The sequence below is a fragment of the Nematostella vectensis genome, chromosome 13, assembly GCF_932526225.1.
Source record: "Nematostella vectensis chromosome 13, jaNemVect1.1, whole genome shotgun sequence".
In the NCBI taxonomy this organism is placed as follows: domain Eukaryota; kingdom Metazoa; phylum Cnidaria; class Anthozoa; order Actiniaria; family Edwardsiidae; genus Nematostella; species Nematostella vectensis.
Genome location: NC_064046.1, coordinates 2,454,589 through 2,480,307, shown reverse-complemented (window position 1 = coordinate 2,480,307; position 25,719 = coordinate 2,454,589). Strand labels below are relative to the sequence as shown.

Below are 25,719 nucleotides of genomic sequence, written 5' to 3'. Positions count from 1 at the left end.
GACCAAACACACACATCTATCGCCCACAGGAAGACAAGGTTCCGCGTGCGTGTTATGCAGCTCCCTTGCGGCAAATCCTGACAAAGATGATAACAACCTTTCTTTTTTATTCTTTCCATCTAGAGGAAATGACAAAGGTCGTTAATTTCTACTTGCAGATTCAACTTATTAGTGGTCCATTTGCTTAAATAGCGCTACATCTGTATAAAAGAGAAAGCAATAGGTTTTACTATTATACTTCTATTCACTACTAGTCACTTTCATTGCCACTTTAGCTACGATGGCCCAGACATCTTGCACTACCTTCGGAGAGCGAACTCCTTTAGCTTTTAAATCCTACGCATCTTTTCCAAGAAAACCCGAATCGAGGCCTGCTGACAGCGCAAATGTGAAGCTGAGGATCGGTTTCGAGGATTGTCCGGATTTTTCACCGATATCTTCCAGGATTAGTATATCTATGGAGCTACGAGACTCCATCATCAAAAACGAACTTGAACGGTGGACTGGTCAGGACGGAACGATTCTCAAAAGATGGCTCAAGTTTTTCTAGACATAATCTGGACATTGGATTGGTTACAAGATGCGAGAAGCGGACGAGGACTGACAATACCAACCTTTCTTAAGCCAGCGAACTAAAGCACCATTCAAAACTCTATTGCACAAAACGAGTAGAAGAGAAAAGAGAGGAGGAGTTGCCGAGATTTTGTATCTTTTCGTGCCGTATACCACGCCAAACAACCGCACCACCCCTCCCCCCATCCGAGTCTTTTCGTGCCAACGTGCGTAGTGTGCCGTATACCACGCCAAACAACCGCACCACCCCTCCCCCTATCCGAGTCTTTTCGTGCCAACGTGCGTAGAGAAGTCGTGTCGTACCCCGCCAAACAACCGCACCACCCCCTCCCCCCATCCGAGTCTTTTCGTGCCAACGTGCGTATAGAAGTCCTGCCGTACCACGCCATACAACCGCACCACCCCCCTCCCCCCGAGTCTTGCCGTGCTGTGCCATATCGCGTTATGCCGTTCCAAGTCGTGTTACTAGCTTTGTATTATAGCTTTGAATTACGGAATAAAATGCATTTGCTTTTTACTTGATGTTGATATCTTTCAGCGTCGTGTGTAATGTCAAACGCCTCCTCAGGATATGTTCAAACGTCGTATTATCCATGAGCCGTATTCCGTTCAATGCTTGCAAAAGAATCAAGTCGATTGTTTCATCTTCATTTGCACGCATTTGCATTGAATACGGCTCATGGATAATACACCGTTTGAACTTAGCCTTAGTTAAGCTCACACATATATCACATATCCCACCTGTGTAACCTGACCAGATGGTCACTGAGATAAGCACGGTCACCCTTCTCCTATCATCCTCAACCTGTGTAACTATAACGAACGCGGTCACCCTTCTCCTATCAGCATCAACCTGTGTAACCCGGCCAAACGGTCACTGAAACGAGCACGGTCACGTGTTACTCGGCGGGCCTCTCGCGCTTTTGTATGACGTCATAAGCTTTCGTGCGCAAAGAACCTGAGATCTGACAGGAATTCAGTAACCTTGATAACTGTGCTGATATGAATGTTTTTAATATTTAAATAGTAATTATACATTAAAACTGAAATAGTAATTATACATTAAAACTTAAAACTTATTAAAATTTAATATTTTGAGTAATGCAGCGATCAAGTATTGGTTTCTTTACTGTAATTTTACGGGCAATCTTTATATTCTATTCTCGCAATAAGTTATCTATGCGAATACTTTATGACTGGCTCTAGTAAGTGGTTGGTAATGGGGGAGGGAGGGGGTGGGGTACTTTTCGCGATCTGCGATGCCTTTGCCGAGTTAGCATGTCAGTTTCGACAGGATCTGAAATCGGGATGAAATAATTTTTATTTCTGACCGCAAGGTTGATATAAAGAGTCACGTACGCACCACTTGCATTTGATCGCTATTTTGGGAGATTTATTTGCAAAATCAAATAAGGAAGAGGCCTCTTCCTTCCAGTAGCCGAAATGCCATTAAAAGGCTTTTTGGACCCGTTCCTTCAATAATCCTGGCTTACGTTGTCACCTTTCTGTATGCTTAGCTTATAACGACCTCGTCCAGGGCCCAAGGGGGTTTTCAGTAACAAAACGTGAGTTCAACCCAGTTTCAAAACGTGTCTCGGGACTAGTCTTAATTGTTAGCCATGTACATAAAAACAACAACCTACAACCAGCAGCGTAGCCAGGATTTTTAACAGGAGGGGGCCCAAAAGGCCATTTTCTCCTGTATTTTAGATAATGTCTCATACATTTACTGTATTTTTGGCGGCTAGAAGGGGGGGGGGCCGGGCCCCCTGGGCCCCCCTGGCTACGCCCCTGACAACAACCTTTTTTTCTTTACCCCTAAGCTTACATACATTCTCTTTTTAAGATACAGAATAAATATTTGAGAGGTACTGAAGCCGTTTCCTAGAAAGCAGGTTAGCGCTAACCCAGGGATAAATACGGCTATCATGACACTTGATTTAAAATGGGAATGTTTCCCTGGGTTAGCGCTAACCTGCTTTCTAGGAACCGGCCCCTGGCATATGAAATAACTTAAGGCCTAACAAGGACAGATGCCAGAAAAATAGGTACAATGTGCAGTAGGTCAGGACACACACCCACGCCCACACACACACGTCCACATACACGCCCATCCCCCCCCGACACACACACACACCCACGCCCACACACACACGTCCACATACACGCCCATCCCCCCCCCCGACACACACACACACACACACACCCACGCCCACACACACACGTCCACATACACGCCCATCCCCCCCCCTCAACACACACACACCCACGCCCACACACACACGTCCACATACACACGTCCACACACACACGTCCACGTCCACGCCCATCCCCCCCCCTCAACACCCACGCCCACACACACACGTCCACGTCCACGCCCATCCCCCCCCCCTCAACACACACCCACGCCCACACACACACGTCCACATACACGCCCACCCCCCCCCCCCCCCCAACACACACACAAATAGAAACAAAACGATAAACATAACAGTGGTCTGTTTCAAAACAGAATTATGAATGAGATTTAATAAGCATCAATAGTGCTCCAAGAAAATTAGTTTTAGTTTCCTTTTGAAAACAGACAAAAAAGAATTCTAAAGCATTCCATGTTTTGGGACCTTGAAAACGAATATCCCATAATTAGTCCTAACTTTCGGAAGATAAGAACTCTTCTTTGAAGCTAACCTTGTGTTGTAGCCATGGACTTATGTACTTACTTACGTACAGCCGAGCGGACCTAATTGTCCAGCGGCGCAGGTCAAGGATTCAAATCGCTGCTTACTCGTTTTAAAAAATGGCTAGCGGCCAGGGAAAATGATTTAGCTCGGATGTTTTGCCACATATCGAATGTAAGTGTACCCTGGCATAGGTCTGCGAGATAAAAATATTTCGTTTGTTGTATTTTCCTCGCGAATTTCGACGGTATTTGAGTGCTACCGAAAATGGCGCCTCCAACCTTGTTTCTTTCCTTAGTAGGGGGAGAGAAGTCATGTATTCCGTTACGAAAACTCCCCAAAATCGTATATTACACACAAATATGACAACAACAAGGCATGTTCTAAGTTGTAAGGCGATTTTATTGGCATTGTTTCACAAAAAATCGCGATTTCAATCCACTCGTTTTACCTCTAAGAATAACAGCCGATTCCAAGCTACGAACAAGCTTCGAAACCATTGCCTGGGCTATCTGTGATCACTCGTTCCCTGTTCCCCGCTCCCCGTTACCGGTTTTAATCCGTACCACGCGGTCCCAGGGGGCTGTCGGCCATCGTAACGTGAATTCAACCTGCCTGCTGTAATCGGTAAACGTGCTTTGAGACTCGGGGCAGGCAGATCCATGTACATGTGAGCCATTTACTTCAAGCAGTGGAGCAAGCCGGAAAATAATTCATTCAAAGTACACACTTTTAACTCATATTAAAATTGACAAAAGGGAAATGGAGAATGGCACAAGCTAGGTCGATGAACAATGTTGTCCTCTTGTAACAAGATGAGAATGAACCAAGCTAGTTCGATGAACAATGTTGTTGTCTGCACTGGGAAAATAATTGGGGAACAATAACAAACCATTACATGGGTTGTACTGTCCGGAATTCGCAAATTCCCGATTCCTTTAAAAGTCAAACTTAGATATATATCGATGTATAAAAACAAACGTGGGCCTTTATAGCGAACACATTTGGTCCCAGTGGTGTCCGATACTACGATCTCTACCTAACGGAGGATGTATTCTTCCAAACAATGCCCTCAACGGCGTAGCTAGGATTTTTAACAGGAGGGGGCCATACATTTACTGTATATTTGGCTGCTAAAAGGGGGGCGCCTTGGCCACCCCCCTGGCCCTACAAAGTTGGAGCATAATATACGTATGATAGCGGAGGAGATAACGTTAGACGAGATAAATGTATATATGATGAGCGAGACACCTCCGCAGGTATCTCGAGTGTTTTTGTAATTTTTTATTATTTTTATGAATTGGGGTTGCTGTGGCGAGTTGCCGAACCCAGGCCCCCAATCTTTCTTGAACACGCCACAGGAAGCCCGTAATCGAAAAAAAATGTTTTTTCCCCAAATCTAAGGATAATGAGGAACTTCGTTAAATCATTCACATCTTAACCTTTATTTACGTCTTACATTATGAATATTGTTGTGTGTGGATAAGAATTACTTCATACACCAGTCCCCCCATGAGTGTAAGTACAAGAAAGGGTATTTCTGTGCGATGTTTTATGGAGATCTTTTTAAAGTATTCTGTGATATTTTGGGTTTTAACTTAAAAACGTTGGGCTCCATAATAAAATATTAGCATATTGCAGAAACCGCATTTGATAAGAAAATTAAATTCTTACTTTTTGTTATAGAATTTTGTTATATAAAATATCCCCTTTTTAAAAGGAAAATGAATGAATAATCATTATTTTATAAAAAAAAACCTGCTCGTTACAGGCTAGCAGTCTCCTGTGTTTCTTGACTATGTATAGAGTTCTCGTCAGTAAACTGCACTCTGGCTAAATTTGAAAGCGTCAAATGTCCATTCTTTAGCACAAAGGATTCTCTAGTCGGAAAACCCATCGCAGTATGGACCTTGTCAATTCTGTATTTCACTAACTTTCTTCGACGGAACTTATGAAGAATAAATTCTACCACAAGAAGTATCGCGCAAATCAACGACGCCCCTAGACAGAAATAGAATAGCCCCGTGAACTGTTTAATATCCATCGCTTCTGCCTTTGCGGCGCTTGTCTGAGACTCCTTACAAACGCCTGCGAACCATTTCTGTGTTATCTTTCGGAAGAAGTCTCGCCGGTCGTATTTGAGCATCAGTTGCGAGATGGGCTGGGTCCAGCGAGACCCCTTTTGGAAGGCTACGCCATATCCTTGCATGCTGATCGGTCGTCCAACTATGCGGAAAGAACAGTCCGGCTGTTTGCTCGCTGTCAAGTCGAGGAAGGGGGAGTCGTCGATGAACACATCCAGTTCGCTGAAAGTTAGATACAAATACCGTAATTACTGGTTCCGCACATGGGGCTTAAATTAAAAAGTAAATTTTTCTGTCTGTCTTCCATTTTGATTAGAAGCCGCTCTTAGTGTCACGCAATGTGCGTGACACGCCTTATAAGTACAAGCTAATTCTGTGAGCCCGCAGTACGTACGGCCGCAAAGCCCGGCTGGAAATGGAGCCTAGCTAACAAGAAGAGGCGGAAATAAAGCGTCGCGAAAATTTGGATGCGCTTAAATAGTACACACAAAGACTTTGGATAAAATACTAATGGTCTAAAAGTTTGTTTTATGGATATACATTATATACGTATTTAATGGTTTTTTTGTATTCAATAAGTAGACTCATGACTCCTTTGCTTTATATTTGATGATCGAAAAAATCACAAGAAGAAGTGACATGGATTCCACGAAAATAGCGAAATGGCGTAAATCAAGTGTCGCTAATATCGGCATTTCAAACTCGCTAATTTTGATGTCGCGGAAATAAAGAGTAAGAAGGTTATAATCCATAGATGACGTCACAACATGTCACGAGTAAAAAGCGCTTAACCAGACGCGCCGATGCGTGACTGTTGTTCGTGACACTCTGTGACGTCATCAATGGATTATAAGAAAGTAGACGTCATCTAATAACCCACTGTGTTTTTAAATGGAGCTTATCTGAAAGAGTGTATTCCGCAGTCTCCAACTCAACCCATTAATCTTCTAAGGCTACTAACCTGTTACGTAGTTTGCGTATATAGCGAAAAGGCTACTAACCCGTTATGTAGCTTGCGCATATAGCGTGAATACTACAAGCCGGTTACGTAGTTTGCGCATATAGCTTCAATAAGGCTACTAACCCGTCACGTAGCGTGCATATATAGCGTCCATAAGGCTACTAGCCCGTTAAGTAGCTTGCGCATATAGCGTGAATAAGGCTACTAGCCCGTTATGTAGTTTGCGTATATAGCGTGAATACTACTAGCCCATTACGTAGTTTGGTATATAGCGTAAATAAGGCTACTAGCCCGTTCCCTAGTTTGCGTATATAGCATGAATAAGGCTACTAGCCCGTTATGTAGCTTGCGTATATTGCGTGAATAAGGCTACTAGCCCGTTACCTAGTTTGCGTATATAGCGTGAATACTACTACCACGTTACGTAGCTTGCGTATATAGCGTCCATAAGGCTACTAGCCCGTTACGTAGCTTGCATATATAGCGTGAATAATGCTACTAACACGTTACGTAGCTTGCGTATTTAGCGTGAATAATGCTACTAACACGTTACGTAGATTTCGTATATAGCGTGAATAATGCTACTAACACGTTACGTAGCTTGCGTATGTAGCGTAAATAAGGCTACTAGCCCGTTACGTAGCTTGCGTATATAGCGTGAATAATGCTACTAACACGTTACGTAGTTTGCGTATATAGCGTGAATAATGCTACTAACTCGTTACGTAGCTTGCGTATATAGCGTGAATAAAGCTACTAACACGTGACGTAGTTTGCGTATATAGCGTGATTAATGCTACTAACACGTTACGTAGCTTGCGTATATAGCGTCCATAAGGCTACTAGCCCGTTACGTAGCTTGCATATATAGCGTGAATAATGCTACTAACACGTTACGTAGCTTGCGTATTTAGCGTAAATAATGCTACTAACACGTTACGTAGATTTCGTATATAGCGTGAATAATGCTACTAACACGTTACGTAGCTTGCGTATATAGCGTACATAAGGCTACTAGCCCGTTACGTAGCTTGCGTATATAGCGTGAATAATGCTACTAACACGTTACGTAGTTTGCGTATATAGCGTGAATAATGCTACTAACTCGTTACGTAGCTTGCGTATATAGCGTCCATAAGGCTACTAGCCCGTTACGTAGTTTGCGCATATAGCGTAAATAAGGCCACTAGCCCGTTACGTAGTTTGCGTATATAGCGTGAATAAGGCTACTAGCCCGTTACGTAGCTTGCGAATATAGCGTGAATACTACTATCACGTCACGTAGTTTGCGTATATAGCGTTAATAAAGGTTACTAACACGTTACGTAGTTTGCGTATATAGCGTCCATAAGGCTACTAACACGTTACGTAGTTTGCGTATATAGCGTGAATAAGGCTACTAGCCCGTTACGTAGCTTGCGTATTTAGCGTGAATAATGCTACTAACACGTTACGTAGATTTCGTATATAGCGGGAATAATGCTACTAACACGTTACGTAGCTTGCGTATATAGCGTGAATAAGGCTACTAACACGTTACGTAGCTTGCGTATTTAGCGTGAATAATGCTACTAACACGTTACGTAGATTTCGTATATAGCGGGAATAATGCTACTAACACGTTACGTAGTTTGCGTATATAGCGTGAATAAGGCTACTAGCCCGTTACGTAGCTTGCGTATATAGCGTGAATAATGCTACTAACACGTTACGTAGCTTGCGTATATAGCGTGAATAAGGCTACTAACACGTTACGTAGCTTGCGTATTTAGCGTGAATAATGCTACTAACACGTTACGTAGATTTCGTATATAGCGGGAATAATGCTACTAACACGTTACGTAGCTTGCGTATATAGCGTCCATAAGGCTACTAGCCCGTTACGTAGCTTGCGTATATAGCGTGAATAATGCTACTAACACGTTACGTAGTTTGCGTATATAGCGTGAATAATGCTACTAACACGTTACGTAGCTTGCGTATATAGCGTCCATAAGGCTACTAGCCCGTTACGTAGCTTGCGTATATAGCGTGAATAATGCTACTAACACGTTACGTAGTTTGCGTATATAGCGTGAATAATGCTACTAACACGTTACGTAGCTTGCGTATATAGCGTCAATAAGGCTACTAGCCCGTTACGTAGCTTGCGTATATAGCGTGAATAAGGCTACTAGCCCGTTACGTAGTTTGCGTATATAGCGCCAATAAGGCTACTAGCCCGTTACGTAGCTTGCGTATATAGCGTGAATACTACTATCCCGTCACGTAGTTTGCGTATATAGCGTGAATAAGGCTACTAACACGTTACGTAGTCTGCGTATATAGAGTGAATAAGGCTACTAGCCCGTTACGTAGCTTGCGTATATAGCGTGAATAAGGCTACTAGCCCGTTACGTAGCTTGCGTAATAGCTTGAATAATGCTACTAACACGTTACGTAGTTTGTGTATATGGCATGAACAAGGCTACTAACCCGTTACGTAGTTTTCGTACTGCTTCGGGGAAACTCTTAACCTGATGTTTCTTCATGTTTTCGTAGACCCTCTTGAAGGCTGGGTCTGTACTTCTTGAAAAAAGCATTTCTGTACTACTGCTTAGCAGCGTGGCGAACTTGAAGTTTGTGTTTGGATCTGTGAACTGAGAAAAGGGTATAAATAGTGTGTCATGTTGTAAGTTATTGCCATCACCACCACCATCATAATCATATGCGTTTCCCTAATTTGGTTATTCTGCATTTAATTTCGCTATGCGCAACGATAGACGCCAAAGTTACCGTGATACTGCTTGAGGTAGTTTATGAGGGTTTGCTCTATCCGCGTTTGAGGTTTATTTTGATTGAGCTACACACGAGACGTTTTAAAATTCGAAAACAGTTCCGCGTGTTTTTTGTTGTGTTCCTATATCCGCGAAAGGAACTGAATAAACTATTACTTAACGGAACGGTTGTTCCGTTTAGAGGTAAAGAATCGGAACGCTAATGGCACGCTTCGGAACAAAAGGACTTGTTTGTACAATGAAGAACAAAATGTTCCTTTTTCGAAGTCCACAAAGGAACTGTTGGTCCTAATTGATGCAATTAGGAACAACAGTTCCTTTTTTGACGCGTTCCCAATTGAGGACCACCACTCAAAAAGAACAAAAGTTCCTGTTTGCTACGGTTAATAGACTTAAAATGGGACGCCTGTTCCTAAGTGGTTAAAAGTATAGGAACAGTGGGACCGATTTGGCCTAAATGGTGCCGTTTATTTGCGAAAAAGAACAACAAAAGGGCCACAATGGAGTGTTCCCTTTTTCTGCTTCGGTTGATGCTTGTCATTCGTTACTATTTGTTTACCACTGCCATACTGTACTGCATTCATTCAAATTGGTTTGATTTCTGACAAGGAAAAGTGTTTTTCTCCTATTTGACTAAATAGGCGGTGTTCCGATACGTACAGTTCCTCATTTTTTGAGACACGCGTTCACAATTATCTGTTCATTTTAATGTAAAAATCCTGTTGAGTTTAGTTTTTGGATGCAAATCGAAAGAGCAATGCCTCACGAACATTTAGAGTGCTAAAAATCCCAAGTGCGACTGACCGTTAAAATCTGCCAGCGAGACGAAAGGCAGAGGAACAAAAATTTGGGAAACGATCATAATTGTCATCATCATCATCATCATCACCATCACCATCACCATCACCATCACCACCACCTTCACCATCACCATCACCATCACCATCACCATCACCATCACCATCACCATCACCATCACCATCACCATCACCATCACCATCACCATCACCATCACCATCACCATCACCATCACCATCACCATCATCACCATCACCATCACCATCACCATCACCATCACCATCACCATCACCATCACCATCACCATCACCATCACCACCACCATCACCACCACCACCGCGGAAAATGTTGCTTTACATCTGGTGTGTCAAAACATACTCGTGCTACCTGTGTTGACCTCGATTAGGGGTGAAATATGGCGAGCCGCTACGCTCCAATTATAAGGCATTCGCATTTATGGTAAAAAACGCATATATTTTCCTTACCTTTTTATCGTGTATACTTTTGACAGCAAGGAACTCGTCTGTATTAACCAATGAAGCAGCGAGATTAGCCGTGTAAGTCGACGCTAAGATGAGCGTACCGAACGAAAAAACAGCAGACACCGCGCGTGCACTGTTGCTTCTCGGTGTGACATTGTCTAACTGGAGCTTAAACACGGTGCTGTATATATAGGACATACAGGCAGGCACGTCAAACAAGAACCTCAACCGGGCATAGCCTGTCTTATAGTGACCATACGGACTATAATGATCTAACGACCACACAATGAGAAGAATGACGTTCACGGTTGCAAGCAAAACAAGCCAAAGGTTTGTATCAAATGGATTTAGAAACCCGAACTCAATGTCGTCCATTTGTTTATCCTTGGAGTAATGGAGCATAAGTTTGGTCTCTCCGTATAAAAACGCATTGGAAAAGTCAACAACGCGTTGTCTAGCTTCCAGAATCGTCAAAGTTGTCAAAGCCATATCCGCTTTTCCCTGTACAAGCTCATTAATCATTCCATTCCATGTTTTCGTCTCCGGGTCAAAAGCTCCGTAAAGACCGTCTTCAACAAAGTACAACTCGGCCGTCACCCCCAGATCCATTTCTAAGAGAGTCAATACGTCAATTACGTATCCAATACAGCAACTTCGTACGACCTCCACTTTTGTGGTGTTCTTAACAGGGTCTTTGGTCCTTTTGTAGCGAACGCACAGATGTGACAACACGCACTCTTCATTCTCCGCCACGTTATCCTTGCTAACAATCACAAGCGGGTCCTCGGGAGTAGTCACCATCCGGATGAAGTTTGAAGTGTTCGAGGTGTCAAAAGTCTTTGTCCAAAACTTGCTGTCCAGACGAACTTCTGTATTCATCGCTTTTCCCACCCGCTCCCATTCAATGAGTCCACTTGAGTTTCGCACAGTTTTCACAATTTCGTAAATAGTGCTTGTTCTTTCGCCGTTAATGTTGAAACGCACTGGACCTGTTTTCCCAGTGACGTTTTCCTGAATCATTTTCCTGAAACACCAACAAATTAATAACAAGTGAGCGACTTTAATGAGTCAACAGGGGAGTTATATATCGAGGTGAGGTGAGGTGAGGTGGAGTGGGGCGAGGCGAGGCGAGGCTAGGCGAGGCGAGGCGGAGAAGGGTGAGGTGAGGCGAGGCGAGGTGAGGTGGAGTAGGGTGAGGTGAGGTGAGGTGGAGTAGGGTAGGGTGAGGTGAGGTGAGGTGAGGTGGAGTAGGGTGAGGTGAGGTGTGGTGTGGTGATGAGGCAAGGTGAGGCGAGGTGAGGTGAGGCGAGGTTAGGTGAGGTGAAGTGAAGACTAAGGCGAGGTGTTGGTGGAATGACTTTTACAAGGTAAAGATCACTAGAGACAAGGACTTGTAATGTGCATTTACGTGTGAAAGCTTTTGCGGTCGATCCACGGCGACCCGGGCTGCTCACACGTTCTACCAGATGCCCCGCCTACTCTCAGCCATTCTCTCTCAAAGGTTTGATTGAAAAGCATTATTGCGTCATAGACCAGGTCCGGCCACTTGTAAGCTTTGCGGATCCCAAGAACTCCGACCGGGAAGGCTGTGTCCAAGGCTTCGTTAGTCATGTATTCCTCTCGAAACAACACCCAAACAAACGTAGAAGTCGGAATTCCGAACGAAGAAGAAGCTTGAAAGATGAGCTTTGCCATAGAGAGCACACAATCGAGTACAACAACGCAAGACCCGCTCTTATTGATTGACAAAATCTCCTTGGAGATTTGGAAGATCTCGGACTCAGGTGAACGTCCGCTGACCAAATCAAAGAGCTTAAAGGATATGACGCGCTCTTGAGCGTTTTTTCTGAGGGAGGATATGGCCAGGGAGGCTTTGTTTGAGCTGAATGCCACGATGCACGGATGCCCCATTTCGGATGCGAGGCCGACCACAGCCTCGGCACGCGTTGCACTTTGGGGCAGCATGTTGATTCCGTGTGATTGCTGTGGGAAGTAACGTCAAAGTCAGTGTTGAAAATCCAGGCTCTTTTGTGTGCCAAATGCCAATGATTTCTCTTTTAAGAGAACTTTGTTGTGTTACGGGATCTTTTACTGCCTTAAAAGTGCAAAGTAATTTAGATGTACATTTCCGTAGCCATCCACCCTTTTTTAAAAGAACGTCCAGCCTGATATTTCACCAAATTTTAAGAACATGCCGAGGCTCAGAGAGCAGAAATATTTTTTTTTAAATTCTAATGCGTTCTTAAATGCAGAATCAAATTGTGCTCATAGTATCAACCTTATTATTGCTGTTGATCATTAGTGTAATTCTCTTCCTAATAATTCATTGGGTATTATATTCTTATTTTACACTAAAATTTAAGAACACGGTTAAGAAAATATTCAGCCTTACAGCCTCACCTGAAAATCAGACGTTCTTATAAAAAAGGGTGTACTTTACTAAAATACTAAAATTAAAATCCAGTTTTACCATTGAAAAGTAAATACGGCAGCGCCATTCTAAAAATTCATTCTATTCCCTTGAAAAGTGCAGGGTAAATAATTATTTTCCAAAAGTTCCAATACTACAATTACTCCCAGTTTCCAATACTTAATATAAAGCAACAAGCAAGTATTTTATTAAAGGATAAAACATTGGCTGTGTACACCGAGACAAAACCTTTATGGTGGGTAGCCGTACAGTTTGCTTGTTTGTGTAAGTCTCACAGAAAGTAGTTTCTGTTTCCATAGCAATGCACCTCCAAAACATGTTTATGTTCAAAGCTGCTTTCTTTGTTCTTACATGAAGCAGAAGGTTATTATGATACGATCTTTGATCAACTTCAAATCTATTCTTTGCTGGAAATTCTTTTATATTATATGGGACATACACCAGAACACTCGGCCAATCAAAAAGTTGTATTGCAATCAATCTAATAACAACATTGTCGGCTTCTTTAGAAAATATATATATATATATATATATATATATATATATATATATAAATAGATATAGGACGTTAAGAAACCCCATATAATATCCAACAAAAGATCCTAAAAAAGAAATCCTCAAAAGCTTTCAGCAAGCCAAATTACCTAGAAAAGGATTTAAACAAGCAAAACTTGGCTTAATGGTATAGCCAAATTCCAAAGGAAACTACGAAAAAAAATAACGAGCTAAAAATCAGTCCTGTTAGATACAAACAATCGGTCTTTTTTTAACATTAAAGTTACATTGAAATTCCCTTTTGATTTTGCTTCCCTGCGCAATTTTAGATGAGATTACGATTTTGCCAATAATGAAATGATTCCCGCTGATTACAGGGCTGCGCGTTTTATCATTCTCACACGGAAAACAGAAATTACCATGTGGACTTTGTTCTGTGGCTGTGAGTCACTAAACTATTTTAAATTCGTTATAAATTAGCAAGATACTGCTGATTTCTCGGATGTTTTTTTTAAGCTACAGGCGTAGGAAGATCACTACTGCACACGCGACTCATCTCGCACATTTTTCAATAGTAGAAATTAAAGGAAAAATGGGAAATGTCCTATACATGCGTGTGTTTCATGAGTGGAGTTCGCCTTTATAAACCAATCATTCTTCTTCTTATCTTTTAGCATTATAAAATCCAATTATCTGTGATGCCAAAATTGAATTACCACTTGCTGATGTAAAGTGTTCTAATGAGTTGAAAAATATATGGTCACACAAAGTGTCGCATAATCATCAATAATGATTCTTGTTAACTGCTTACTGCGTTTAAAAGTAAAAATTAAAGGAATTCACAAGTTTGCTTGCGTATCCAATATCCTCAGTATCTCACATGTAGAGCACCAAATTTTGTTTTAGCAGATTGTCATATTTTTCAATGATTCCTTAAGGCTGATTTAGAAAGCACGATTTAGACGTATGCGACATACCTACGACATGTTTTAGCCCTGAATTACACACACTACGAACGATGATTTCCACTCTACGATTTGAGTTGGAGAGGCATAGCTTTCTAAATCACCCTTACGACAACCACAATATGCAAACAATATTTTGTCAATTCTATGTTATCTCCATTTACTAACGGATAATGCAATTCAATTTCCACTGTAAATATAACCTGCTATGTATGAACACCAGTATGGTCACTCTAACATTAGCGAAGTGAGATAGGAGATGCCTTAATTAATATCAGCAATAATGTTTTGCGATTACCTCCAATAAAAAGCACTGAGCACAATGCGAAAACGCCTGTTTTAACGAATCCATCTGTTATACTATATACTCTCTGATAAAATGTCAAACCAACAATATTTGAATCTATATTCTTAAGCGCTAATCGAAAAAAATGATTTGATGACTTGATCATACTTGTTAATGGCGTTAACACCTCTTTAGAACTAAGAGTGTACTGGCAAATCATAGAAAGCTATCTTGCCTCTTAAAAAGAGCAATTTAAATCATTTCTTGAATACGTTAACGCCTCAGCTGCAGTGAATGATACCGCTTTCCTCCATTGGAAACCGTTTTGGCGTTCTAAAAATGCTACTCAAAAAAATGAGTGTTTTGCTTGGATGTCAAAGTAAATTTTGCAATAAGTCGTTAAGAAAGCAATTTATGACTAAAAAAGCCATTATCGAAATAAATGATGCAGGTTTGGTTATCTATGTATGGTTTGAATTAGTTAAAAAATGACTCATGGTTTAAATCGAATGGATGGTCATTACAATAATATAAGCAAGCCAAGTGGCAATGATTCTTAAGAAAAGCAATTGTAATAATTGCGATTTTTCTTACACTTAAATAAAACACAAAATGATTCACAATATGTATGAAATTAAATACTGTAGCCGCAATGAGAATGAGATATTAATTCAAAACATTCTTTGCGTTTTGTTTTATTCAATATTTTGATAAAAACAATGGCCAAAGTCTAGGTGATTTATGAACTATTAGGCAACAAACTAAAATCATTCATGTTTGCTTTTGATTTCGAAGGGAATTGTTTAGGGTAAGCAGCTTTATCACTAAGGGACTTTATCACTAAGTACTAAGGGACATGCAAAATACGCTATTTTATTTTGAAATGCAATAAATGGAAAATGAAATGGAAAATAAAAATTGTTGTGAAAGTATTTTATATTGACGGAAAGATTCCTTTTTATATCCGGTACAAGTTAATCGTCGGATAGGATTGAGAAAAGATGATTTCTCGCGGCTTGAAGTAGGAGAGCTTTAAAAATATCGCATTTCGCAAAATTACAAGAATTGTTATCTAAATTATTATTATGCTTGCTTTGTCCAGCTAACCCCATCTCGCAGATCACCTGTACAGTCTAGATAACTGTGTACCCAACATTTTAACTTAATGAAAATTCTCATATACTCACCACTGTTAGCGAAGAACCGCTACAACCGATAAAAGGAATTGACAAAGACTCGGCAAGTTGAGATCCAATTCCTCCTATTGTCCCTATTCCAGGTCCGATAAGTCCAACCGCTTTTTCTCTGATAAGTGTTTTACAGTTTTCGTCAAAAAGTTGACGAAAGCCTTTTCGGCTAGTCGGTAGTACCAATGGCTTCATTTCCCCTGTGAAGGAGTTTAAATCCAACTCCTTTTCGTCCCACTTCGGGTCCAGTAGTATGCCAACGTAGGTCGAGTCTACAAGTCTTGCTTGAAACAATTCGCAGAGGTTAACAACCATGAAGAAACATAGGAAAGAACTCATGTTAAATGCAGACGAAAGAACAAACATATGAAGGTCAATCTTTTATGAATAATGCAATACCGATTCAATATATTCACGCTATTTTGATAATATATTCCTTTTCATTTTGACGACATCATGCTGATATGAATGGGAAATTAAATTCAAACTACTAATTTAAGCAGGCTTTCATGCACTGAATGTATCCAGTTTTGCTTAAAAAAATGTAATAAAAAAACTCTACAGCTCATTTCGCCGATAATATAAACATTATTTTGAAAACAACTGCAGGATTTTGTGGTTGAGGTTCCGGAAGGGTAGAATACCCCATACCATGGTGTTATTATACATGGTGTTATATACAGTAAATTAACTATCGCAGTAGAATACATTTTTCTCTCTATTTTCTTTTTTTGATCCTATTCCCTACCGTGCTTAAAACTTTTGGTTAATTAGGAAAATAAAAATAAAAGAGACTTTTGTTGAGAGTCAAAAAGGAGACTCAAAGAGAGAGACCTCCCACGCCTGATAATACAAACTCATTAAACTCTTCGTTCACAGCACACTTATTCAAAAATTATTATTTGTTTGATGAAGTTTATAAAGATTTTTTACGCGGTTTCTTAGCTTTTTTTTAATCAAAACGCGTCTCAAACTTACAATTTAAAGCATTTTAGTGTTTATGTAATCGAATTGTTATTTCTTTTCAATCAATTATTACACCTCGTTTAGAAAATTATCTAAATAGAAAAAAATAGCTATGTAGCAATCCTTTGTAAATAGTTTGTCATATCTCAAAACAAACACTGGAATCTTTGTCTTCGTTTGGGTTATTCTTTTAACAAGCCACCAAAGACATTGATAAGGTTCTAATGAGAAATTCATCTCAGCAAGCTAATTCATCAAATTCATCTTAACAAGCTACGCAAGACAACTTTTATGATAAAGAATTTTAATGAGAAAATATTTTACTTCAAATGTTTGTTAAACTGTGTATATTCTCTTCAACACGCCAATTGAAACAAATAGCTTTTTAAACAAAACAACTGAGATCATTTAATATTTGCTATTGAATTTTGTTAAAGTATTGGTGGTGATGGTAATTGTGGGGGGTGGTGTTGGTGGTTATGGTATTGTGGGGGGTGGTGTTGGTGGTTATGGTAATAGTGGGGGGTGGGGCTGGTTAGTAGGGTGAGTTAGATCCACGACGCCGGCAAGAGGACACAGCCTCGCGCACGTTTGATTGCGCGCGAGGCGGCGTCTTCTTGCCCGCGTCGTGGATCTAAATAACCCTAGTATGGTATTGTGGGGGGTGGTGTTGGTGGTGATGGTATTGTGCGGGGTGGTGTTGGTGGTAATGGTAATAGTGGGGGGTGGTGTTGGTGGTGATGGTATTGTGGGGGGTGGTGTTGGTGGTGATGGTAATGACGGGGGGTGGTAATGGTAATAGTGGGGGGTGGTGTTGGTGGTGATGGTATTGTGGGGGGTGGTGTTGGTGGTGATGGTATTGTGGGGGGTGGTGTTGGTGGTAATGGTAATAGTGGGAGGTGGTGTTGGTGGTGATGGTATTGTGGGGGTTGGTGTTGGTGGTAATGGTAAGAGTGGGAGGTGGTGTTGGTATTGTGGAGGGTGGTGTTGGTGGTGATGGTAATGGTGGGGGGTGGTGATTGTAATAGGGGGGGTGGTGTTGGTGGTAATGGTATTGTGGGGGATGGTGATGGTGGTAATGGTAATAGTGGGAGGTGGTGTTGGTGGTGATGGTATTGTGGGGGGTGATGTTGGTGGTAATGGTAATAGTGGGAGGTGGTGTTGGTGGTGATGGTATTGTGGGGGGTGGTGTTGGTGGTGATCGTAATGGTGGGGGGTGGTGATGGTGGTAATGGTAATGGTGGGGGGTGGTGATGGTGGTAATGGTAATGGTGGGGGGTGGTGTTGGTGGTAATGGTAATGGTGGGGGGTGGTGATGGTGGTAATGGTAATAGTGGGGGGTGGTGTTGGTGGTAATGGTAATGGTGGGGGGTGGTAATGGTAATGGTGGGGGGTGGTGTTGGTGGTAATGGTATTGTGGGGGGTGGTGATGATGGCGATGGTAATGGTGGGGGTGGTGCTGGTGGTGATTGTGACGGTGGGGGGTGGTGGAAGTGCTGATTGTGGTGAAAATGATGCTCATTCATGGGCTTTGTAATGATGCTATTGTTGGCGGTATGACCTTTCTTTTTGTTCACCCGAAATTCTTTGCGTGGCACACATGCACATACCCTCACACATTGTGAGGTTACTTGGGACTTTTTTCAATTTTTATTTCAAACTCACGGATATCACCTGGTTAATACGGTCACCTATTAAATACGAACTATTTCCTTTTTCATATAGCTGCTGTACACGGATATCACCTGGTTAATACGGTCACCTGCTAAATACGAACACTTTCCTTTTCCATATAACTCCTGTACACGGATATCACCTGGTTAATACGGTCACCTGTTAAATACGAACACTTTCCTTTTCCATATAGCTGCGGTATACGGATAGGATCACCTAGTTAATACGGTCATCTGCTAAATACAAACACTTTCCTTTTCCATATAGCTGCTGTATACGGATAGGATCACCTAGTTAATACGGTGACCTATTACTTTCCTTTTCCATATAGCTGCTGTACACAGATATCACCTGGTTTATACGGTCACCTGCTAAATACGAGCACATTTTTTTTTCCATATAGCTGCTGTACACGGATATCACCTGGTTAATACGGTCCCCTGCTAAATAAGAACACTTTCCTTTTCCCTATAGCTGCTGTTCACAACAAACATCTTTTTTTATTTGCACACAAAATTAAGTGTTACATAGGTTGTTTTTTCTTGTTTTCATTTGAGATATAATATTACTATTCTTTTTTTTCTTTTTTTCTTTTTTTATTCATATATTTATTGAGAGGGAGAGGAGAAAAAAAAACCTAGAGTTGCATACTAAGGGGGGACAATACTTCGGTGCGGGCACCCTAGGATAGCTTGAGAGCTAAACGGGCTAGGGTGCACTTAAATGTTAGGGGAAAATCCTGGTTTGGAGATCTGGAGGCTGTGTGCATAAGCAAGAATGTACGAGAAAAACACAAATATAGAGACACGACAAGGATACAACAAGGATACGACAAGAATACAAGCTGGTACAAGCAGAGCGGAAACAAAAACAAAAGGAAGGAAGGAATATATGGCCAAGAATTAGGTGATAGTATGGGTTACAGGTGAAGATGTGAGTGGGTTAATAGGTGGCGACCATGTCGTGTTCACGGATATCACCTGGTTAATACGGTCACCTATTAAATACGAACACTTTCCTTTTCCCTATAGCTGCTGTACACGTATATCAGCTGGTTAATACGGTCACCTGCTAAATACGAACATTTTCCTTTTACCTATAGCTGCTGTACACAGATATAACCTGGTCAATACGGTCCCCTGCTAAATACGAACACTTTCCTTTCCTATATAGCTAATGGACAAGGATATCACCTCGTTAATACGGTCCCCTGCCAAATACGAACCTTCCCTGGTTAAAGCTATGTATGGCTATGGTATCGGTTAATAGGGTACATTCTGGAGGTTTCTAGCTCAAAAGTTTCATATTGTTAACAGGTGCGTAACCAAAATTTGTCAGAGGGGGTGGGGTGCACACGATAGATGTCATATGAGGAAAGTACAATATATCGCGATTCCACAAAACAAAAAATATGTTTTTGGTGTTTTCAGTTTTTTGTTTGTGTGTGTGGGAGGTTAGACGCTTACTCGTGGTATTCGCTTTGTAAACTTTATCCGTGCTGTACTAATAATAGACTTGCGCTTAGAGATCACGTGACCTTTCTGGGTGGCAAATTCAAAACAAAATAATCTAACAAAAAATCAGAATTGACTGCGCCCGTCACACCAGAGAACGACGAAGAAATAAAATATTTCAATGAAATTAAACCCTTTCTGAAAAAAAAATTCTAGCTTTTTTCGTAAGCGCTGAATAAGTTGCTTTTTGTTGCTGTTATTTTTTCGCTAAAAGCCTGAGCGCGCGCTAGTTTGCCGCCAAAACAGTCACGTGATCTTTTAGCTCAAGTCCCCTATTCTGAAGCTCTAGAGTGTCTTTATTACATTAACAACGTTAAGCACTTTGTACTAATCTGCAAGCGTGGCACCTTGGTCAGTTATTTCTCTTACAAGCTGAGTCACCCAGGTAGCTCCCGCGCAGCCCATTTGTGCCACAGCAATCGACATGGCGTGGGCGAAGCCCTGTTTGTCGGGGGCAAGGAACCGTGTGTCACAGGAATGTGGGGAATTTTCCCCTCGATAACCACAGTCAAACTTCCAGTTGACAATCTTGCCACTGTGTGGTAGCAGTCCAAGTCCTCTTGCACACTCTAGAACCCCCTTTTGTGACACGTACATGGTAGTGCCATCTTTGGAACAAACCCAGGTCTCTTGCATCTTTTCTCTTCAAAGTTAAGAGTACAAGTTAGGGACTGTGCAATAATTATCAGGAAAGGGGGCTGTAAAACCAGAGGGGGGGGACTTAGTTAAAATGTCGCGAAGATAGGGGGGCTCACTTAAAATGACATCAAAATGTTTGTTTTGTATTCAGATTTATCAAAGATTCGGCGCGCTTTGCGCGCAGATAGTTAAAATGATGTCATCTTTTCCTTTAAACACAAAATCGATGCACACTTTGAGAACATCTTTGCAGTAGTCTCACTAAGGACCGCTATGTTCTATACATCTCTATATATCTCTGATCGGCAACGTGAGCTCGTTGTTTGTCTTGATGTTGCCCAGTCGAATGAGCTCAAACTCAGAAAGCGGACTCCCGTAAGCATCCATATTCTAGCGGCCACACCAAGACGACAAAGGGAAGATTTCTTTAGCATCAAGGGGAGGTATCTCTTAGATGGAAAAAACTGGCATGTGTTAAACTATATATAATTACTCAATCCATGTTATTTATTAGACAGAAATTCCAACTCTGCTTTGGACCATTTCCAGAAAATTATCAGATTCTCCAATGAAACGCTTTGGGCTTTTTGGTCCTTAATTGTATATAGGCAAGATATAATTTTCAAATTTTCCCGGAAATTTGGCGGTTTAGAGGAACTAAGCTAAGCGGTGTTGATGGTTATCCTCGTGCCGAAGCAGAATACATTAGGAAACAAGTGACTACATGTATTTTTTAAAGAACGGGAGTGGAGTCAGAGATACTTGACGCTGTTGGAGGAAGGGGGAGTCCTACGGACCCCCCTCATAATAATAATTGCACACTCCCTTAACACATTGACCTCTCAACCGGCCTGTACCGGCTTTGAGAAGTACCCACAACCCAAAAAATTCATAAATGCAAACTAAACATAACAAGATGAAGATACTCAGGCATCAGTCTAAGGGATAAATGGTCTTGAAGATATGCATCCAACAATGGTGTTGGCAACTACTCTTAAGCCAAATAATAGCACAGGTTCTTTGACAAATTTCACATCGAACAAGGAAAGAAAAGCAGAATCACCCCTCTCAATAAAAACGCTCAAAATTTAACACAAGGGAGAGAGATCAGCAAACACAGCTCAAGGCACAAATAGATACCTTTATTCTGATCCTCCAGGTTCATTTCCATGGCCTCAAAACACTATGTCCACTCCTTGAAGGCTTGTAAAACCACGAAGATGCCTTTACGGATTGAAAAGCATTCTGGGAGATCCAGGGAAACATTCACGAGGCGAGGGCCAGTCAACACTCCTCTCCCCAAAGTCAGATGTTTTTTTATAAGTCTTTTCACCCCGAATCCAAACAAATCAATTCCAGGTCATACAGACCCAGAATAGCAGTGTAAACAATTTTGCAATCAATTTGGAAGACAGCATTTAGGAGAGCTGTGGCGATTCATTAGAAAATTATTTTCTCATCCAGGCAAAGCCAAACAAGAAAAAAATCATCATGAATCCACCTTTGCTTGCAAATTTCCATAAGCAAAGCACTTAATTATGCCCCAAAAGACTTCATGATGTCCTGAGACACTCTCCTAATGTGCTCATAGCTGTATGTTTGATGAAAAATACAAGCAACCACCAACTTGTGCTGGCTTCAGCACAACGACGAGGGATTAAAAGTGGGGACCGCAAAGCACTGTTGGAAAGCTTGGATACCGCTGACTAGGTCGGGGGGGGGACTGGGGGGTTTCAGAGAAATTAGTGGGAGGCGCGAATCGCCCCTCCGGGCCTCCCAGCCCCGTCTCTATATATCGGGCAGATAATGTTTCACGTACATAAACAATCGGCAAAAGCTAATGTAGGCCAAATCGATTTCATGTACATAAGCTTTTGGCAATTGCTAATGTAGGCCAAATCAATTTCACGTACATACGCTTTTGGCAATTGCTAATGTAGGCCAAATCGATTTCACGTACATAAGCTTTTGGCAATTACTAATGTAGGCCGGGGCCGTTCCGCGTACATAAGGTCGGGGCGAAAAAGCGCATGGATAAATCTACGCAAAACCTACGGAGCGCGAAATAACGGCCGTAAATTCAAAGCCGCTGACGTGGCGTTTAAACCTGAGTTCTACTCGAACACCTCGCTCCCGAACTCCTCGCGAATTTATCGCAGCCTCTTTTTCATCTTTTCGCGTGCCTCCAGGGAGGGCCCTTTCCCGCTTTTTTTATCACGCGGTGCGAGGCCGTGTCGAGCTCTGATAGCGGTCTTGAGCGCGTAGTATCTCTCTTGTTCCTGAAGTATTAGCCGAAACTCTCCGTCTGGGATATGCCCGTCTTGCAGAGCCTTAGAGACCAGCTCGCTGATCGAGTTTTTCTTACTCTCCGCTAAAACCATCGTATCTTCGTGTTTAGCCACCTTGCTCGTAAGACCCCTAGAGACTACCCCCGCGCCCGCGCCAACGACACCGACCAGCCCAGCGACCCCTGCCAGCGGACCGCCGATCAGAACCCCTATACCACTCAAAGAGACCCCCACCCCGGCACTGGAAAGCGCCCCTGCAGCGATGTCGGATGCCACAGACACAGCATGGGTAACGGCAAAGGCGCGCTTATACTTCTTCCGCACCTGTCGATGATGCGTTATCTCGTTGTCTAGAACCGCCTGAGTGTCACATAATTTCTGGAGTCGGAAGCTTTGCACGTCGCCGCCGATGCTTGCCGGAGCGGTAGGCGTCATGTGCGTTTGCGGGCAGACGCTGGGAAGCGAGGGGTTTATGGCACCGCTGCTAACGTCGCTGTTTGCCATGCTTGTTATGTCGGACCTAGGTTAGCTCTAATACGAGGCGATCAGGCTTGCCCTTAAAGTCCACCCGTCTACCGCGGTCATCCTTGATCCATATTCGGATGCTCGAGACAAACTCAGAGGAAGATGCTGCGGCACAAACGGGGATGTCGTGCCCATAGACGGCTTTCTCGTGCGACCTCCCGCGGGTTTCTAGGCAAGCGAGAACGTTTGAAGGCTCGTCTAAGGCGAGGCATTGCGTGCGGTCTACGATGTCGCAGAAGATGTAGAGGGCCTCTATTTTCGGCAAAGTCACCTTAAGTGGGGGCTCCCCCACGGGCAGTACGAGGCCCCGCCCCCCCCCCCCCCAACTGATCGTCTTTAGCCTCTAGGCCAAATAGTGCGCAAAGCTCGGCATTCAGGAACGCAACGCCTTTGGACACGAGCACGATCTTCCCGGTGAGGGGATCCAGCTTCGCCCTCAGAATCTTGCTTTCAGCACGGCTGATCGTTTCCACGATGGACTCGGCCGTGTGGTGCCCGGCTGGCATAGTAGCGATGGGCGGGAGGCTATAGTCGTTATCCGATGCTCCCGCTCGAGATTATACCAGCTGTTAAACAGCGAGCACTGCCGGAGCGCCACGAAGCGTGGGCGCCTTATCGGCTGCTCGAAGAAGAGCGTTAGTTCGGCTCCGGTTGCGGCGGGAGCCTCTATAGCCGAACATATCAAACACGCTATAGCCGAACAAAAACCGGTTTCACTAGGTCTCTGACCCTCGCGCAAAAGCTGCTCTACGCCTTGCCCGCGACCCCCGTGGAGAGCACGGCCTCAGACATCACCCCACTACTCACGCAGCTGGAGATACACGTGGCTGAGGACAAATCATTCATGACTAGGGTCCGAGACATATTCAAAGAGACAGTAGTCACGCACAAGTCCGCCAAATAGTCTCGCCGGTGGCTATCGGAGCCTTCCTATGTGTACTGGCCACAGCAACTCAACTTTGCGGTCTGGTGCGCAACCGCCGGATGTGGGGTGTCCCTAGTCGACCCCGCTTTCGCCACGCTCCCCTCTGTCATCAGGGGATTTCTAAGGTTTCACGTCTACTTAACCACCCGGAGGATACTCTACGAGCTCGGCGCCCCCCTGCCTGGCGACAGCCCGTTCACACAAAAAGGTAACCCCTTCAAGAAGGCCGCTTTCGAGCGTCTATGTATAGAGTTCGGTTTGCCGCGTAAGCCGGACTTCCGATGGAAAGGCGGGCGGAACCACGGGCTAGGCGATGTGTTTGTGTTCTACCCGGGGGAGGGGTATCGCAACGTGCACGTGATCCGTGGCTACGACACGGCGGCGGACGAGTACCCGAGCCACCTCAATCTGTTTAGCGACGAAGGTGGGACGTACAATAGTGGGAAGCAGGTGGGTTACATACGCAACGACGACCACGGGGGCGTGCAATATAGCTGGTTTGCGCCTCCCAAAGGTGAGGGGCTGACAAAAGCAGGGCTAGGAAGACTCGATCGCTCGGTCGAGGCGTTCGTCTACACAGTGCTTGGCGCGCAGGTAAACGTCCGTTCCTCTATCGCGGGGACCGGTGGGCCGGCCATGGAGGCGCAGGCGGAGTTCACGAAGCTGCTCGAAGACGCGATCATAGAAAACGACATCGCTCAAAGCGTGCAAAGGTACCAGCCGTGCAGGAGGCCAAGGTGAGACTGAGTCTTGAGGTAGCACCAGGAGTGTGGCTGATGCCGAGCGATCTGGTGATAAACACGCAAAGCGTCGTGGGCTACAACAATAAGCTGCAGAAAGCCACGGACTCCATGACGCTCGGCGCAAACGCGATCAACACCGAGACAAAGCCAGTCGGTGCTCATAACATGGCCGGTGGGCATCCTAGGGTGCAACACGTGACTGACCCTGGGATCGGCCGCGTTCCGTCCCGGCGGCAAAGCAAGGATTCAGAAAGTGCACGCAGAGGGCGCGGCCCCTGCCCCCTCTCCACGTACGCACGATGCGCATAGCATGACTGCCGCCGGAGCGGGCAAAAAAAGTGACCACACCGCCCTCAAGGCGGGGTTGTCGGCACTCGCGGTGGCCGCGACGTATTACGCAGCCCTTCAAGAAGGCCGCTTTCGAGCGTCTATGTATAGAGTTCGGTTTGCCGCGTAAGCCGGACTTCCGATGGAAAGGCGGGCGGAACCACGGGCTAGGCGATGTGTTTGTGTTCTACCCGGGGGAGGGGTATCGCAACGTGCACGTGATCCGTGGCTACGACACGGCGGCGGACGAGTACCCGAGCCACCTCAATCTGTTTAGCGACGAAGGTGGGACGTACAATAGTGGGAAGCAGGTGGGTTACATACGCAACGACGACCACGGGGGCGTGCAATATAGCTGGTTTGCGCCTCCCAAAGGTGAGGGGCTGACAAAAGCAGGGCTA

The 25,719-nt window shown here is 43.6% G+C and overlaps 2 protein-coding genes across 3 annotated transcripts in view; both read right to left on the bottom strand.

Moving 5' to 3' along the window:
• Positions 1-4,677: 4,677 nt before the first annotated feature.
• On the bottom strand, positions 4,678-16,166 carry LOC5507382 (glutamate [NMDA] receptor subunit 1). The gene is made up of 5 exons (XM_048721154.1): positions 15,718-16,166; positions 11,762-12,336; positions 10,357-11,377; positions 8,772-8,935; positions 4,678-5,557 (listed from the first exon to the last, which is right to left on the bottom strand). Exons 1-5 carry the CDS (start codon positions 16,081-16,083, stop codon positions 5,017-5,019), a joined length of 2,667 nt encoding a protein of 888 aa, XP_048577111.1. The 5' UTR covers positions 16,084-16,166; the 3' UTR covers positions 4,678-5,016.
• A 3,983-nt stretch (positions 16,167-20,149) lies between these two features.
• LOC116614704 overlaps positions 20,150-25,719 on the bottom strand; it is a 54,884-nt gene continuing 49,314 nt past the window's right edge. For both annotated transcript variants that reach the window (XM_048720857.1, XM_048720858.1), the window contains exon 3: positions 20,150-20,514. In XM_048720857.1, coding sequence (XP_048576814.1) covers positions 20,199-20,514 — 316 coding nt within the window. In that variant the 3' untranslated portion in view covers positions 20,150-20,198. The remainder of the gene's footprint in view (positions 20,515-25,719) is intronic.

Bases quoted from the DNA above. Each gene is read 5' to 3' on its own strand.
- LOC5507382 (XM_048721154.1), bottom strand. From the start codon at position 16,083: ATGTTTGTTCTTTCGTCTGCATTTAACATGAGTTCTTTCCTATGTTTC. The intron at 11,378-11,761 runs GTAAATGCACAT...TTGGTGTTTCAG, and splicing joins GACCGCAAAAGCTTTCACAC to GAAAATGATTCAGGAAAACG. The intron at 5,558-8,771 runs GTTAGTAGCCTT...TCTAACTTTCAG, and splicing joins GTACGAAAACTACGTAACGG to CGAACTGGATGTGTTCATCG.